This window comes from Spodoptera frugiperda, chromosome 31, assembly GCF_023101765.2.
Source record: "Spodoptera frugiperda isolate SF20-4 chromosome 31, AGI-APGP_CSIRO_Sfru_2.0, whole genome shotgun sequence".
Taxonomy (NCBI): Eukaryota; Metazoa; Arthropoda; class Insecta; order Lepidoptera; family Noctuidae; genus Spodoptera; species Spodoptera frugiperda.
In genome coordinates, this window is record NC_064242.1 from 2463696 (window position 1) to 2476748 (window position 13053).

Below are 13053 nucleotides of genomic sequence, written 5' to 3' on the forward strand. Positions count from 1 at the left end.
ATGTTAATCTTTAGAATTATGCATATCTAATTGGTACTTGTACCAGCCTACGTAATAAGTTACAAATATTATAAAATACCAAACTAATATTTAGTTTTTACTTACAAAAGAGCTTCGAATATGATTAACAACAAACTTAATTAAGACCATCAAGCACTCGAAAGTCAAATAGTTTTAATTAAAGAGAATTAACTGAAAAAAGGTCACAAATAAACACTAAGTTTAAGCTGGTTTAATGAATTTATTTAATGAACTGCCTTGTAACTACACGTACTATATAATAAATATTGTTTCTTAATTAACTAGTTTGGATTCAAATTAATTTATTTATTCGGGTCACAAAATGTATTATAATTGAGGATTTTGATATTTTGCCTGGCATTGTTTATCTGGGGGCACGGCAGTGCCATCGCCAAGACATGCAAAAAAGCGACACAGCTGTGGATAAACTAAGGGGTTACCGGGGCTCCGGCTCAAAGCAGGAAGAAATAAGGGGATGGTTTTTAGTCTGACATTCCCTCAAAGTGGGAAAAGCGACTAGATAATTTTCCCCCTAAAAAAACTACTAAGCTTACTACACTATTTTATTAGACGTACATATTTGTTTATCCGACTGTGGAAGAGTATTTTTTTATTGTTTTCATTATTTTAAGGCCATACTAACTATACAAAGAACATACATATTATTATGTATAACCCTCAACTCAAAACAAAAATGACGTTTGAAATTCTACAAAAAATAATAAAAAAAAAAGAATTGACACGAGTGATTTGTACGAATATTGGAGTTCTCACAACTGTTATGCAAGCCATCGATCATAAATACTGGCAGTTGATAGACAGGCTATACGAGTCATAGATTGACACGCGCCTGACTGCTAGCTAATTGACCTAGGAAGGGAAATATTTTAGGTACACTACACTTTTTGATTGATGGGTACATTTTTGGGGTTGCTTTCTAGATGTAAATGGCGTGTATTGGTTGGAGTATTTTTTTATATGTACGGGATAAAGTTGTAGGTTTTCTCAGACAATTAAAAACTTTTAATTAAAAACATAAAATATCAATTTTATTCACACTTTTACGTAATACAAATACTTTATGGTCCGTGATGGTAGGGCAAGTGACCCGGTTGTGGCCATCGACCCCTTTGTGGCCACTTGGGCCTTCATATATTTATAACTAAGGCATGGACAAATAAATTACTCTGTTATGTACAGTATTTAAAATATTGAATATTGGAGACACTGATACCGTTGGCAGCTTTGATGTGTCAAACTTCACTTCGATGCAACAAGTCATTCTTTTTTGTTGAGGGTGAAATTGTTAAGATCTTAACAAAAAGGCTAAGGCGAGCGGGTGAGGATTTGGTTTTTATTTCTTAATCTTTGCTTATTGTTTGGATGTTTATGTTAATACTACATGAAGAATATATTGTCTAAGTGGAACTAAAGTTATTTTGTCGCCATATGTTTCTGAAGTGGGATTATTAGAAGGTGGCCACTAATGGAGACAAAATTATGAATTTCTCCATCTTTGGCCACACGGCTGGCCAAAACTTTTGTACATAAACGCCCCACTTCTAGTCATTTATCGTAATTTATTTATTATTTTTCCTTGGCTTTACATATCAACAAACACATATTTTTCATTTTCAGAGATGCAATAAATTGCCTTCACACAAAGGGAGGTCAGTTTACTTTGCAGCTTTTACCAACGTCATATAAATGTTGATCTCTTTATTTGTAAGTTAAATTCAAGTGAAGTAATAATATAATATCATTTGTGTTATTTAGTCTTAGTTATCTTAACCATGTATAATTTTGCGGGTATGTTAATATTGTTTTGTTTGAATGTGTTTTATTTTATTTTATTTTCACATTGTATTTTATTTTTATTATTTTTTCCCTATTAACTGAAAACAGTGTCACCATTATGTTGTCCTACAGTGCATGTTGTGACACCTTAAAATGTTGTGCATTTAAATTTATTATTATGTAAGTGTTTAGATATAAGTCCTAATGTAACAACTACTGGTTGTCCTAATAAATAAATAAATAAATAAATAAATAAATAAATAAATAAATAAATAAATAAATAAATAAATAAATAAATAAATATTTCATATTTTCTAGACTAAATGAAAACCATTGTTTCTAAAATGTCAAATCTAATTAATAAATTTTGATTACTTTTATTGTATTTTTTGATGGCCAGAACTGGCACACGACCGTGGCCAGAAATGGCACGAATCTGGCCAAAAATGGCACAAACTCCCTTTTTTTTTTCTTTTTTATACAGTTATTTTTTTACTGGACGTTCTTTAAAAAAGGGTTTTCTTAGGCAAGATTAATACAAGTTAAATGACTTTGATTACAAGAAATATGTTTGTGATAACAAAAACTATAAGTTAAGAAAGCCTCAAAGTAGACAAAATTCTTAAAGTGGCCACAACCGGGTCACTCACGATACTTAATTTGGCTATAAAGAATTTACAAAAACCAATTTAGTGTAGTCTTCAATTTCTAGCTTCTCCAATGCATTTATTGAAAATTACAAACGGCCCCGTGAAGTAAAACAGTGAGGAAGTCGATTCGGTCTGGTATTGGCGCTAATAAAGAAAAAGATCACCACGCAAAACACTACAATCAAACTTACAAACCACGCTTTACTAGCAAAAAATCGAACACAAAAATCGATTCTCAATTCCAAATCACCACCATTCACTTTCAACACAACACTACAACCACATAAAAAAAAAACAATTTAAATTTTAAATTTTGAAAAAAGGAATTCTAGAATATTGTAACAACACGGTCCAGGTGACGAGGCTTGCACAATGGCCGGTCGTTAGGAGTCGCCGGTTCGCCAGCAATTTGCACCGGCACAGATTCTTTTAACAGAAGCCCATTGAAATACGCCAGGATTTTTAAAATTAAATTCTGAAGGAGTTTGCTCCAAGTTGTTTGGATAGACTACGATGGTGGATTATTGACTATGATTTTGTTTACGAAAGTTCCAAGGAGGTTTTTGTATGAAAACGAAATGAAGGTGCGCATTTGTTTATTTTTAACCGACTTTCAAAAAATAGGAGGTTCTTAGTTTGACCTGTATGTATGTATGTTTGTGCGTGCACGATTATCTCGCGTTTAGCTGAACCGATTTTGATGTGGCTTTAAGAGTAGTATTTTTCAGACTCAGGATAAGGTTTTAGGGATAGTTTTACTTGACTTGAAAAAAAGAAAATTGAAGTAAAGTTATTAATTTTGTTAACGTATTCCATTCGACTTTAATATTTTATTTTACAGAAATGCTATTTCTCTTTACTAGTTACGTCTCCTAAGAAATGATTATTTTATATCGACTGTTAATATGATGTCGAAATTGATATTATAATAGACTTTATGGTTTTCAAGATCAAATTAATTTAAGATATTGTTCTAACACCAAAACGTGACAAAAACTTATGATAAAACTCTCATATACAACATATCGTGTAACCAAACACAACCAACAACAAATACTAAGCCTTATTATCAAAAGTAAGCCAAGCGATTTTGATCCGTAAGCACTGAGTATAAAATTAATTATTCACAAATGACTTCATATACACTTGATACATATTACTTCGCAACCATTAGTGTCGACTGTTTACGATAATCACTTGCAGTGTTAAGAGCTTCGTCGCATTATAGAAAAATATTGTATGTGCTCATGTACCTACTTAAATAAGGTGGTTAAATATGTATGTATCGTATCATATCGTCACGTGTTTTATGTCCGAAGGGGTAGGCAGAGGTGCACATTACGGCACGTAATGCCATTGTAAAATGTACACCCACTTTTCACTATTTATATTTTAAGTCCCATGTAATAGTGGGTGAGTCTATTGCCTTAAACCGGCACAAATGCAGACTCCGTGCTACTACTGAGAAATTTTCGAAAAATTTAAAATAGTCCAGCAGTACTTTACTCGACCCAGGAATCGAACCCGAGACCCCTGACCCAGCAGTCGCACTTGCAACCACTAGACAACGCGTGATTTCATAGGGCCTATAGCTATAACTATCTAGTTTTAAGTATTATTTACTAACAAGTTATTGTCTATGACGTATATATGTTAGTTTAAGGTATATACCTTAAATGGGCCTAGTTGCCTGATTGTAAAGGTTTAAATAAATAAATAAAAATAAATATAACATTGAAATCACGCGAATACTCAAATTCCATATAATCTGACCCACTCAAATAGTTATGGTGTAAATAATTCCAAAGAAAATTGGGTCAGTCAGTGAAAAATATGGCAAAGCAAATCCCTAGAGGTTGGTCGGGGACACAATTCGATTCCGGAATAACAATATCTATACCTATGTACCTATGCAGTTCATTCTAGTATTCGATTTTATGATAGTAATATAATACAAGATATATAGTGGAGTATTCAGTACTGCAGTGATTTTTTAGCATTTTGTAGATATTTTTCATGTGGGGTCCAAATTAGAAATGTCAATGTCCATATAAAATAAGAAGGAAAAGCCAAAGCTATCATAGCAAGGGAATAAAGGCGATTCTTTCCATTTTTTTATTTTATTTTATATTCGAAATTCATTCAGAAAAAAAAACACAATTAGTTACACTACCACCCCATTTATTTCAAACCATAATAATTATAATCTGTGGCTTCACAAAAGTAAAACTTCAAAATAATTTAAGAAGTACCCACTGTTGCAATAATAAAAACATTCACTTCGTTTGTACTCCAGCCCTAGACGAGACATTAAAATATTTAAAAAAAAAATGTCATGAAGAACGTCGAAGTCACTTGATGGCAATAAAAAATAAATTATTTAATTGAAACTCAACCTGCAGTGGCAACAGTAACAAATACTTTAAAACAAAAACACCTCACAAAAGGTAAGTTTATAACTTTATAGAATACTAAAACAAGTTTAGGATGATTATTCCTTGTACAAGTGCAAGTGTTAGTTTGTGTACGTACCCATTAGTTTGTTTCCGAGTTTTTTTTTTCCTCTAAGCTACATCTTGCTTATACTCGCATACTTATCAAAGTTGTTATTTTGTTTGACAGTGCATTATATTGATATCAGTATAATAACTGGTAAAAGGTTTGTCTGATTTTATACGGCTTAGTTTTTATTTTAAAATAATATTATACAAATGGATAACACTTAATTTATGTAATCGTATTCAACAGACATAAAGTAAAATGGCACATCTCATAAAACAATTATAATCCGTGGTCAATTAATTGCCATGTCCCATAATCCAATCAAATCCTAATTTATTGCATTCGCACTTTGAAATTTTCAATTTGTTCACAATAAATATTGGTATTAATGCTATCTAAATCCTTTGGGATTATCAACTAATTAACGAAATTCAATTTCAGGTTTGGTGCAATGGCGCTTACACTGACAGATGTAAATAAACTAATGAATCGTGAAACAATGTCGGATAGCACCACGATGTCGAAATTAAATCAATGTTGCTTAAGCAAAATAAAGAATGTGGCGATGAAAAAGCTTGCTCAAACACAGTTAGTACTCACGGTAAATAAGAACGATCTAAATAATAATACATCTTGTACAGGGCTCTGCAATAAAGAAATACTAACAATACCAGTGAATATACCAAAGGCAATAGCCCCCGCTTTCCACAAAGAGGATCTGAAATTATTTCTCGAGAATCAAGCTTACATCAATAACTCTTTGAACATACCTGTATACGCCAATACTTTGCCAGCTATTGTGCCAAACCCAGTTACATTATATGGCCAACAAATCTATCCTATGGCTGGCGCATTGATCCAACCAGTTATTGCGCCAATAGTACCTCAATTGTCCATCCAGCAAAACCTTTCAAATGTTCCTGATGTCATAAATGATTGTTATGTCCCTGAACAGCAAATGGTAGACGCTAAGGATATTTATAATGCCGAAACATTTAACCAAGAGAAATTATATGAAGAGTTGGATCAATCAAATCTTGGTAATGAAATAGACACTAGTAATAATGAAGAAGTAGGTGATCCCCTAGAAGTGTATTTAAGTTTACCGAAGGCGATATTTCCTAGTGCAAATATGCTGGCTCTCGACCCAAATCCAATTATAGATGAATTTTGCAAGATGCCCAATTTGCAGCGTCATGCACCGTGGTTGTTGGATTTGGAATTTGGTATACCAAAAACTGTTGTAACTCGTCCTTTACCTATTTACAACGTCAAATTAAATAGTATTAACTGTAAGAATACTCCGGATGCTATACACCCAGGCTTTGAAAGCTGTAATCCAGATTTTAAAAGCGTTATACTATTTTATTATGATTGTGTGGTGTCTGCGTGGTACAGAGGTTACATGACGATAACTTCGGATAGATCAGTGGAGAACTTTCAGAGCTGGTTACTACTACCAATGCAGATTCTTGGGATGTGTTGGTCTTAATGCATGCTGCATGTTGCTGGTATCATCAGCGTGGTCATCGTCATCATCAGTTAGCTCAGATTATGTTTCTACTGGATATGAGCCTTCCTCTTTAATTGTCATATTATGTTTTGTATTAACATAAGTTTTGGGAATAAGATTTGAATTATCTCCTTAAAGCTATAATGATTTTTGTTTGAATAAATTCTCAATTTTGCAAGCGTTTTTATTTAATTTACACAATCACACTAATTTTCAGTAAGAGTTTGACACTCCTTCTATTGCTTCGACCAAGGCTGGAAAAGTTATTGGATAATTTTGCTACCTGAAAAAAGCCAGATTAGATTCAACAGTTTCTTTGAGATATCTTTGACACATAAAACTTGACTTAAAAATTATCTTAATCCATCTATTTTTTAACACACATCAATAAAAAAAAACCTGCAATCTTCATAGTAATAGTACTAAATCTCCAAAATTACAGTAAAATGCCGCGGCACAGAGTTTTAATTTAAAAGCCAGGGCAATCCCATTTTACCTTCTGCCTTCTAGAGTTGATTGTACGATGTTCTAACCGCATTCTCTCATCAAAATCTGACCCAAATTTAAGATCCCTAATGACTCCGTGGCAAGTTGTGGGCACACCGCTTGGAAATTCAATTCACGCCCGTTCTTTGTTTATTGACACTGACTAAGTTTGTGAATTCTTTGAGGTAATCAACTAGGTTTTTGGGGATTTGGTTTTGGGTTTGGGAATTTCGTTTTTTCGAATTGATTTGCTAAGTTGTTGGTTGGCTGGCTATTCAATTAGTTTAGCAGTTTGGAACAGATAGCAAAGATTCTTCAATATTGTTTGTATCAGATAGGGTTAGTCTTTATTCTAGATTAAAGTTTCTCATTGAAAGCTAATACCCCAATAGCACAAAAAATCCTGGGACCAATTTTATAAAACATGCGAGAATTCACAATTATGTTTAATTGCTATATCTGAGACTACATAAAAGTAAGTGAAATAAAACAATAAATAAAAAAATATCTCAATATTTTAATAATTATTAACAATAATATTATTGTGAAAACAATCAACGGCATCATAAACTATCATTTAATAAAATCGCAATAGTCAAAACTAAATTAAACAAACATCACTGGAGCGACGACATTTACTAAATGCAGTACAACAATGCGCGATTTGGTAATATTCACATACATCCCCTTTGTTTATAACAAGTTAATTCATATCAATTTACAAAAATATATTAATTATAAGTAACTATTATATGTATAAGAGCTATATTTTACTGAGACACCATGGCGGCGAAACCAGCCACTCATCCGTGGTGACCATAAGCTTCCAAACAAGACGCCACACAGACACCAATGTCGCCACAATATGAAAGCACTAGCGGCTTAACTGGCGGCTGAGTGAGTGAGTCACCATACAGTGCTATAGTAATTAGTGGTGGCGCGACCATGGGTGGATGCGCTACCAGTAACATTCTATGCTACTTTCCGCGCCGCCATGTTGGTTATGCAACCAAACAGACACCAGATAAGTATCTGTATAGAGCTGTATATATTTTGTCGGTAGTGGCGATTGGTTGCGCTGCCATGATGTCCCGGTAAAATATAGTCTTAAAAGTGTCAAATTCGAAGTTATTGAACTATTAGATGATGGAGTAAGAAGTGAGAATATTTATTCAAGTATTTACAATATCAATTTACCATAATGGAAGTTTCACATAAGCACTCATGGAAACCTTAATTTTCTTCTGATATTATGTTTAAGTCAAGATAAAACTATTTGATTTACAACTTGATCAACAAGTTTACAATTGAAATGTACATATACAAGAAAAAGAAAACTACTAAAGTCTGACCTGTTTCACAACATCTGATTAAGTTTCTCTTACTCTCATTGACGGATAATTTGACGATTCTTCTGTGACTTGAAATGCATCAAAATATTTGTCAGTTAAATAAACAGTAGCTTAATCAGAAATTTTTAATCAGGCAGGGAATCAAGACTCGATAGACAGAGACAGAGAACCGATTCTCTCTCTCTGCATTCAACGCTACACTTTGGAACGAGCACCTAGCTTCACAGACAGACTGGCAGACAATTCAATTTGAAGTTTCAAAAGTGCCTAATTAAGGATTAATTGAAATAAATACTATGACTTTGACTTTGGTCGGTATTCCTTTGGGTTGTACCCTTAAGTATGACCGCAAAAACAACGAGCCATTTGATATTGTTTAAAATCATAACCATAATATTCCCAACTCAGACCACTCCATCATCTAATTGTATAAACATTCTGGTTTCTAAGGAACTGGAACAAATACGGGTAATATTTACAAAACGTGTTATTCCATTGCAAATGCTGGGGAAAGTAAATAATACTGTATTATTAGTATAACCTTAATTAAACGGCAAGATACATACGTACGTATATTTACACATTTGAGCATACAGAGCCTTAGGATAAATTAAACTAATAAAGATTAAAATGATCTTAAAATTGATTGTATTTACATAGAATTGTTTCAAGTGCATAAGGCGAAGTAGTCTTACATATATGGCGGTGATCTTACCACATTAATCTTACTTCTTCAAAGGACTGGGTGATGTCATTTTCAGAAAAAAAGATATGTTGTTTATTAGAAACAACATGTAGCAACAAGAATTAAAACAATAGCTCAATAAATCGTACACAATAAAGTACTAATAAAAATTCATGAAGCTAATCTTCATCCCCCTAATGCCTACAAACCAAATGAGCATTTAGACGGAAAGGCAGGAATAGCTACTTCGACACAGAACGGCAACATTTACCATTCCAATTTGCCTAAGGCACATCACGGAACGTCGAATTACCTGCGTTTGGTCGCTACCTAAGTGAATTCCCGTTTAGAACGTTCATAATTGGAGCTTAACACATTCCAAACTTCTGTTGATTCCGAAATCATTGAATATGCAGCAAGATCACCGTCATTAGTATACATGATGAGTTCTACAACCTCAAAGCAGTCATCAGGGCGTTTATTGTGAAGCTTAAAAATATCACCATGTTGGAGCTCCGGCGAAGGTGTTGATGCAGAATCTCGCCACCACGAGTTCTGCAAGCTCCTGGCGAGATATTCCTAATTAAACGCCTCAGAAAACGTTGAATCCAATCAACATTTTTGAAGGTAACTTATTCTGCACTTGTCACAAACTCGTTTCGTGTCTTTGTTTCACTGTTCATCACTTTGTCTTTATCACCTTCCACTATGAAGCACTAAGTGCTTCAGTCTAAGAATTGACCGTTTGAAGAATCCATGGAACGAACTTCGATATCCTGGTGCAAACTCCGGGTAGGTTCGCCTCGCCGCATCCGATACCCCAACTGATGATTCCAGCTAGGAAATATTTCTGATCTTTTCCTTTTACCTGAAATGAAACAAATTGTATGAGACACTTTCTTAAAGTGAAAAGTTCAGAGACAATACTCAGAACAAAACATTACTCAAAACTTAGTTTACGAGATCTATTCTAGTTACAAAATTAATAGCTTGTAACGCAAGCAAAAGTTTTTGGTCTTAAAATACATTTCAGTCTTTGCCAGCAAGGCTCACTTCAAGCGAAACTTTTTAAATTTATTCAAGTACAAGGCGTTAATTATTTACTTGTTCCTAAGCCTGTACATGTTTAGCGAAGATTCCAGAAGACCGAAGTAAAGTTTCGCTGAAGATTTTGTTTAATGAGGATCCGAAACTTGAAGTGAACTATTTCTTGGAACCTGTAATGCTATTCCTGGAAGTTTTGAGCGCTTGGGATTTGCTGTACTTACCTAGTTTTAACTTGTAACCGAAATTGTTGGAAATTCATAGAACGATCTTTCAGTGTGAAGTGTCCTTGAGTAGTTGAAATTAAGGGTCATTGCAAAAGTTGGAAGGGTTAATCAACATTTAACTAGTCATTTTGTGGGTAGGAGTGGTTCTGGTTGTTGTAGTATGAAGTTTCTATGGGATAATGTGCTTGAGGAAACTTTTGATGGTATAGAACGAACCTCACAGTATTAACAGCACATTCATTAATCATTGCTTCAGTGTATTTTCTTCATTTTATGACACTTTTTACAACAAGGCTTTTTATTACAAAGAATATCTGATGAAGTGAAAATTGGGTACTGAGTTATTTCAGCATTATAGACCAAATAACTTCTTCGGGCAGCTGCTTATATGATTATTTAGTTTTTTACCTGCAAGGGTCCTCCAGAGTCTCCCTGGCAGGAGTCATGGCCTCCCCTCTCGTGGCCAGCGCACAGAAAGATGTCTGGGATGAACTCGTGTCTGCCAGCTCTCAGGAACATCGACTTACATCGCTCGTTCGATACTATGGGTACTTGTACCTAAAGGAAATAATTTATTTTACTGTTATTTTTTCGATAATAAACTTAATGAATTTTCACTAGTTATGTGATGACTCTGGGTCCTTTAAGGACAGATATGTGTCCGATATTACTCAAAATCTTTAACTAGTTATGTGATGACTCATATGTAATAGAAGGTGAGTCTAAGCATTTTATAGAATCAAATGCTTGCTTCATAATTTTAAGATGTCAAGAATACTACAGTAAATCTAAAACTCTAGAGAAACTAAGATTTACTTCTGCAAAAAGTACTCTGGATAATGTTTGGCGTCAGTTTTATTATTAAACGTCAAAAATCCACTAACTTTAATTTTGAAGGTTACAAACACAATAATTACTAGATAAACTTATAAACTCAATTACCTCTTGAAGAACCGACGGTAGCACGCCACCTTCAGACAATCTTCCCCACCCAGTAACGGTAGCATTCTCTCCTACTAACAGGTCATCTGTAGCTGGTAGACATATTGGAGATATATGAGGAGCAAACTGGACTGGAGCCTCTAATTTCACCAGAGCCAAATCGTACTCATAGGTATAGTAATTGTATTTTGGATGTACAGCTTTCCTTGCTACTCCACTCTCTACGAAGGGATATTCTTCTGATACAGAGGAGAAGTCATATTCGCCAACTCGGATCCTTATTTGTGATGTCAGGAGACTGGAATTGGAGAATGAGATTATTTTAGTAATGGAATTAATTTTAATCATATATTAAATGAAAACCAAGGACCTATTAATACAAACATTTCAAGAGCTTTAGAATTTATGCCATAGTATCATATGAAGAACAACAATTTGATAAACAGTCTAACTGTCGTACTCAGAGACATTTAATGATTACTTAAACTTTTCCTTGTTAACGATTGTGTTCCGAAAACTATTGCTAAGGACTAGCTTAAGTAACCATTAAATGACTCTGGGTGTGGCCGTAAGTTGCATTAAACTGTTACACAATTACCAACAACAATATTCTTTTCAACGTGTCATTACCACTAATTACAACGACCTCCAGCAGTTGCATTTAGAACACATAAAGGCAAAGAGAAACACAAATGACACATCAGGCCAAACTTCTGCATGTGCTGTTGCATGGTTCCATTTAGCCATTGTGTGTAGAAGCCATTAAAACTCGCTCAGAACGACAGACAGTTCCGCCTTAATTCCCACAAAACCAACACACGTTTGCAGAACGTCATTTCATTTTGAGGGGGGAAGTGGAAAGGCACCCTTCTAGTTACAAAAAGCCTTACCTGCATTGTCTCCTATAAAATGGAGTATTTCAACCACAGCATTAATTGAAGTTTCCAGAAAGTCCATGGTACAACAAAAATACTAATTGTTCTCAGTATGAAACTGTTTTAGCTTTTAACTTCTCTGTTTACCTTGTTAAGCGATTTCATTGTAATTGGACTATTTACATAAATCGCACGGAAGTACACTAATAATACTGAGAATTTTTGTCTGATTTAGTAAACTATTTTAGGATTTCTAGCTTGGTATCTTTTACCAATGAATCTACAGAGAAAGCCATTTAGTTCATGATTAAATACACGGATTGAGTTAAATTCTACCACTGGGTCTCGTCCGAGTCTAGGTTTAGACCATTCGTTGATCTAGTCTAGTCACTAAAGAAAGCCATTTGACGGCTTTAACATAAATCTTGTAGGTACTAAATACTTATCGTGGATCGTAAAAAAAGTATATTTATCTTTGCGGCAGAACGTAAAGTTACTGTTCTTAAATTTTGCAAAACCTGCTTGCTCCTGTTGAAGACAGAGTCCATTAAAGATACTTCGTTTTAATTCCCCTTTTTACGATGTTTAGAGGGTTCCCTTTACTTTGTTTTTACTGTAATCTACTTACAGAAGAAAATATAAAAAATAAATGAAAAGCAGCTCGTCCGTCTGTCTGTATGAATGCGTTAATCTGCGGATTACTAGATGGATTCTGATAAAACATTCCTCAGGAAGACTTAAGATGTTTAAGACTTTTTTCGCGATAAAAGGAGGGAGGAATGCGAATTGCGAAATTGTGGCCAGTTTATTTAAAGCTGTCTATCCTTTAAGACCGCAGTTCTGTGAAGTATTTACGCTAAGGTACTTTGTAGCTAATGTAAAGGTTCGGGATGCTTTTGGTTTAATCAAAGTGTGTTAGATTATTTTGATGATGCACCAATAAAGAATTAATATCTTAA

The 13053-nt window shown here is 34.0% G+C and overlaps 2 protein-coding genes across 3 annotated transcripts in view; one reads left to right on the top strand and one right to left on the bottom strand.

Annotated features, from left to right (window-relative positions):
- The first annotated feature begins 5040 nt into the window (after positions 1-5040).
- On the top strand, positions 5041-6662 carry LOC118276305 (uncharacterized). Its single transcript, XM_035594566.2, has 2 exons — positions 5041-5127; positions 5412-6662. Exon 2 carries the CDS (start codon positions 5422-5424, stop codon positions 6460-6462), a length of 1041 nt encoding a protein of 346 aa, XP_035450459.2. The 5' UTR covers positions 5041-5127; positions 5412-5421; the 3' UTR covers positions 6463-6662.
- Positions 6663-8660: 1998 nt separating this feature from the next.
- The window catches only part of LOC118282013 (serine proteinase stubble), a 160875-nt gene continuing 156482 nt past the window's right edge, over positions 8661-13053 (bottom strand). For both annotated transcript variants that reach the window (XM_050707356.1, XM_050707357.1), the window contains exons 8-10: positions 11220-11517; positions 10686-10835; positions 8661-9874 (exon numbers count right to left, since the gene is read on the bottom strand). In XM_050707356.1, coding sequence (XP_050563313.1) covers positions 9737-9874; positions 10686-10835; positions 11220-11517 — 586 coding nt within the window. In that variant the 3' untranslated portion in view covers positions 8661-9736. The remainder of the gene's footprint in view (positions 9875-10685; positions 10836-11219; positions 11518-13053) is intronic.